The 4,868-nt window shown below is 43.8% G+C and overlaps 1 protein-coding gene across 1 annotated transcript in view; it reads right to left on the bottom strand.

Annotated features, from left to right (window-relative positions):
- The window catches only part of LOC103373000 (cGMP-dependent protein kinase 1-like), a 17,292-nt gene that overhangs the window by 1,207 nt on the left and 11,217 nt on the right, over positions 1–4,868 (bottom strand). The window contains exons 9-19 of the mRNA XM_008302788.1: positions 4,671–4,765; positions 4,320–4,385; positions 4,144–4,218; positions 2,758–2,854; positions 2,546–2,685; positions 2,167–2,256; positions 1,894–2,035; positions 1,650–1,813; positions 593–715; positions 450–512; positions 305–371 (exon numbers count right to left, since the gene is read on the bottom strand). Of these exons, the coding sequence (XP_008301010.1) occupies positions 305–371; positions 450–512; positions 593–715; positions 1,650–1,813; positions 1,894–2,035; positions 2,167–2,256; positions 2,546–2,685; positions 2,758–2,854; positions 4,144–4,218; positions 4,320–4,385; positions 4,671–4,765 (1,122 nt within the window). The remainder of the gene's footprint in view (positions 1–304; positions 372–449; positions 513–592; positions 716–1,649; positions 1,814–1,893; positions 2,036–2,166; positions 2,257–2,545; positions 2,686–2,757; positions 2,855–4,143; positions 4,219–4,319; positions 4,386–4,670; positions 4,766–4,868) is intronic.

Genomic DNA, 4,868 nt, shown 5'->3' on the forward strand with positions numbered 1-4,868 from the left:
CTCATTTTGGTCATTTTGCTTCTTTTTTTAGTCTCTGTGGTTGTTGATGATTTTGTTTTGGCCATTTCAACTTCATATTTTGATCATTTTGCGTCTCTTTAAAGTTCATTTTAGGCCTGTTTTGGTCATTTCGGTTCGTTTTGTGTCTAGATTCGGTTGTTCTACGTTGAGTTTTGGGTGTTTCGTGTCCTATTTTAGTACTGTTGCGCCTCCTTGTGGTCATTTTAAAGTCATTTTGAGCCTCATTCAGGTGATTCGTCAGAAAACAGTTCTGTCCTGCTCCGGTAAGCCGAAGGATACCCACCGTGGGCGTGAACGGCGGGTCGATGGTTCCGTGTCGGAGTCCGTCCCAGTTGAAACCCTCGAACCACCTGCAGGACAAAGACACGTTGCCATGACAACAGCCTCCTCCACCTGTGGGAGGAGCTTCGTCGTGTTCAGGGTCTCACTTGTGCTTCTGGATGTCCTTCACGCCGTTCTTCTGGTTCCCGAGCCTCTCCGAAGGGTTGTCCCTGACGAACACACAAACACACCGAGTTAACGCCGAGACGGGCCGCGGGTCCGACGGAACCTGAGCCGACGGGGCCAGAACCTGCACAGGCGCTTGATGAGGTTGGCGGCGCTCTTGGTGATCTTCTTGGGGAACTCGATCATGTCGATGCCTCTCAGGATGATGTTGTAGGTCATCATCGGGTCGGAGCCTGAAAACGGAGGGCTGGAGACGGAACCAAGTCCGGTTTATTACACAGGAAACGAACAGAACCGATGTAGATCCACAGTTCAGATGATTAAACCGACGATTAGGAGCCAAATTATTAGGACAAGGTCACATCTACAGGATGTCAGGGAGGAAATATTAACTTCATATGAGAGTTACATCAAAATAAGACACAGAAGAGCTGAAAAAACACACAAAAGAGATGCAAAATGATCAAAACAAGACGTAAAATGGCTAAAATTAAAATGTAAAATAAACAATACGAGACACAAAAACAACCAGAGTGAGACAGGAAACGTTTCTATGAGAGAAAAATCTGTTTGTTATTCAGAAAAGTTGTGATTATTCTTTCCTGTCAGCTGATGTCGGCCACATTGATCCACAAGTAGAATCAGTCGAACTGCTTTATGTCTCACTCTGGTTGTTTTTGGATCTTTTTCTATCGTTGTTTTGTGTTTCACGAACCATTTTGCATTTAGTTTTAGCCTTTTTATGCCTCGTTTTGATCATTTTCCATCTCTTTTATGTTATTTTATGGCTTTTTTTTGGTCATTTTGTGTCTCATGTTGATGATTATATTGTAATTATTGATAATAAGTTTGCTTAGTCATTCATAAACGGTGTTTCTATCTCACATGAAGCTCAAAAAGTCTTCAGATTAGAATTAGAAACTTAAAAATGCACATTAGACCCATATGTGTTGATGGAAACATGGCAGCTGTTTTCTATGTTTGAATGCAATGGTTGCCGGTTGACATGTTCAGCGACACGAAGCAGAAGGTGTTCAGTGAACGCCACATCTTCATGTTTTTACAGCGTTTGGAGGCGGCTGGTCGAACAGTCTCCTTGTTGCTATTGAACATCTACACGTCCTCCAGAGACGCTGGAGTCGTGACGTGATGCCGACATGTTGAACATAAAGCGTGTTTACCTCCCACTCAGCAGCTCGAACACCAGTATTCCCAGAGACCAGCAGTCGGCCGAGCTGTCGTGGCCTTTGTTCAGGATGATCTCAGGAGCCACGTACTCAGGAGTCCCGCAGAACGTCCACGTCTTCTTCCCCAAACCGACCTTCTTCGCAAAGCCAAAGTCCACCTACCAGAAAGAAACAGACCTGAGCTTTGGCTTCTTGGACGTTTTGACCCCTATTAGTCTGATGAATGTGACAGCCTCACCAGCTTGGCGTATCCTCTGTGGTCCAGGATGATGTTCTCGGGTTTGAGGTCCCTGTAGATGATTCCTCTGGAGTGCAGGAGGGCCAGAGCTTCGATGACGCAGCCGGTGTAGAACCGGGTGGTGCTGTCATCGAACGAACCTCTGAAACAGAAACAGTACGGTGCTGGACCTCAACGTTCTGATAAAACTGTTCAGACATTTTTCCCTTAAACAGTTTCCCTTAAAACTGAGTGTTTGTGGGATCTTTTTCTGTTCACAGGTGAACCACTCACCTGTCTCGCAGCAGCGACCACAGTTCTCCTCCGAGACAAACCTCCAGCAGCATGTACAGATACTTGGAGTCTCTGAACGTACGATACAACCTGCAGGACGACAACAGAATCTGCTAAACAGTAAGATTTAAACATCCCATATTCTGCACATTTACAGATTTATTTTCTACGAGAACGTCGTGAATGATTCAAACAACACATTATGTTTCTAAGGAGCTGGTGGAGACCAAAAATGGAGCTAAAACAAAGTCAATATTGGTTTTTCATTCATAAATTCAAGTCGTGGATCTTTGTCTCTGTAATATGCAAAAATAAGAAAGAAAATCTGAGCTCTTGGCACCGTTTGGATCCTTTAAAGACGTTAACTAAATGAATGAACCTGATGATGAAGGGGTTGTGAGCCTCCATCATGATGCGGCGCTCTGACAGGATGTGACCCTGCTGGCTGGTGTCCATGATGTGACGCTTCTTCAGCACTTTGAGGGCGAACGAGCGGTTCGGATCGCTCTTCAGCTGGACCTGAAAACGCACAAACACATGGACGGATAAAAGCATAAAGCAGCGTCTTGAAACACTCGAGTAGAGACTCACCAGCTCCACCCGGCTGAAGCCTCCCATCCCCAGAGTGGAGATGATGTTGAAGTCGCTGAGAGAAACGCTGGAGAAGAAATCTGCTTCTGCCTGACGTCTGCACAGAACGAGACATAAAGAAGTTCAGTCTGGGGCGGAAGAAGTATTGACATCTCTAAGTTAAAGTACTTCGTAAAAATACTCCTTTACAAGTATAATGTAATTTACCTGCTGCTTCAGGAGCTCATTAGTCACCATGTCATGCTGCTAATATTTACTACTAATTATCATTATCAAGTCATCTGCTCATTAAGTTTGTAAAACTATAGAAAATAACGACAATAAAAAGACCACAGTGTTTGTTTTTTCCAACCAATAAGTAAAAGTTTTCTTAAAAGCTCAGAAAATCCTTGAAATATTTAAATGTTGACATCTTTTAGTACCAGACTTCATTCAAAATATTCCAGATTTTAGATGTGACTTTATTTCATCCTTGTGTTGCTGCACAGACTTCAACCGTACCAAAATCAATTCAGGATATTTACAAGTATAGACTTGGCTTTATGAAGTTCTTCTACGGCTGCAGAGACTTCTATTGCACCACAGTTTATTCAGAATTTTGCAGATTTTGCACATTTATTGATTCAGTCTTTGTGTGGCTGCACAGTTTATTTTTAACACCAATCTTCATTCAACATGTTTGCAATTTTAGATCTGATTTTATCCAGTTTTTGTGTGGATGCAGAGACTTTAACGGCACCAGACTTCATTCAAAATATCCCAGATTTTAGATGTAACCTCATTCCGTCCTTGAATGGCTCCATACACAACCACAGTGCCAGGCTTTGTTCAGAATATTCACAATTGTACATTTAACTTTACTCAGTTCTTGTGTGGCTGCACAGACTTTTATACCTCTGGGTTTCCTTCAAAATATTCCAGTTTTTAGACCGAACTGTGTTTCGTCCTTCCAGGGCTGCACAGACTCCTTTTGGTACCAGACGTCATTGAAAACATTCCTGATTTAAGCTTTGACTCTTTTCCAGCCCTGCATGTACATCTATAGCACCAGACTACATTCAGAAATGTCCAGATTTTGGACGTGACTTTATTCAGTTCTTATGTTTATCCACAGACTTTAATACCAAACTTCACTCAAAATATTTTAGACTCGATTTAAATCCTTGTATGGCCGCTTCCGTTTATCCCTCTGATTATTAGTCAGATAAAGCTTCTCAGCACTTTATTAGCTCGATAAAATCCTTGCTGAGTGCATAAGGACGTTTTTACAAGCAGCCTGAGTTTATGGGAATAAAAAGTAAAGGTGGACTCTCTCCATGCAGCTGTTACATAAACCTCTAAATTCAGAAGCACAAACGCTGTATTGCAGCGTGTCCTTGGACTCACTTGGCCTTGACCTCGTCGCTGTCGCACTGCTTGTTGCTGCCGTCATCCAGACCGCCGATCAGCTGTTTGAAGGACCTGAAACGTTCAGAGAGAGACGAGCGGCTGAGAACCAGAGAACCAGAGGCTTCACCACCGAGTCAGACTGGTTTTAATGGTGAACACAGATCCACACTGACTCTCTGTCGATGACCAGACAGGTGACGTCGCCCACGGCCGTGACGCTCGCTGTACGAACGTCCTCACTGCAACACAAGGACAAAGTCTGTTGGGCTGCAACGTGCTGTCAGCGAACGTTCAGCTTTTCAAGATATATGGAACCCTCGAGGTGTTCCTCAAAGAGGTTCTGTTGACAGGTTTGAAGGAATCATTGCTTTATGTGAATGTAAACACTTCTGTTTACCTGCAGCCTCGGTGTTTGTTGTGTTTGTGTTTCTGTCAGCGGTCAGGATGTTGTTGGTAATCACTGTGTGTGACATTAACACACTTATAATGACTTGTGTGGTTCCATGTCTGTGTTTGTGTTTCACCCTTTCAGAGCCTGTTCTCCAAACCAGTCTCCTTTAGAAAGAGTCTTCACGGCCGCCTCCTCGTCATTGGCTGAGATCTGCTGAGAGACTTTCACCTGTGGACATCACAGACATTCAGCTACCGCACCAAAGTACAAGATGAAGGTATTCCTCCCTACACCTGCCTCCTCTGTCATCACTTCCTGTTAGCCTCCTCCC

The sequence above is a fragment of the Stegastes partitus genome, unplaced genomic scaffold, assembly GCF_000690725.1.
Source record: "Stegastes partitus isolate 25-593 unplaced genomic scaffold, Stegastes_partitus-1.0.2 Scaffold1879, whole genome shotgun sequence".
Classification (NCBI taxonomy): Eukaryota; Metazoa; Chordata; class Actinopteri; family Pomacentridae; genus Stegastes; species Stegastes partitus.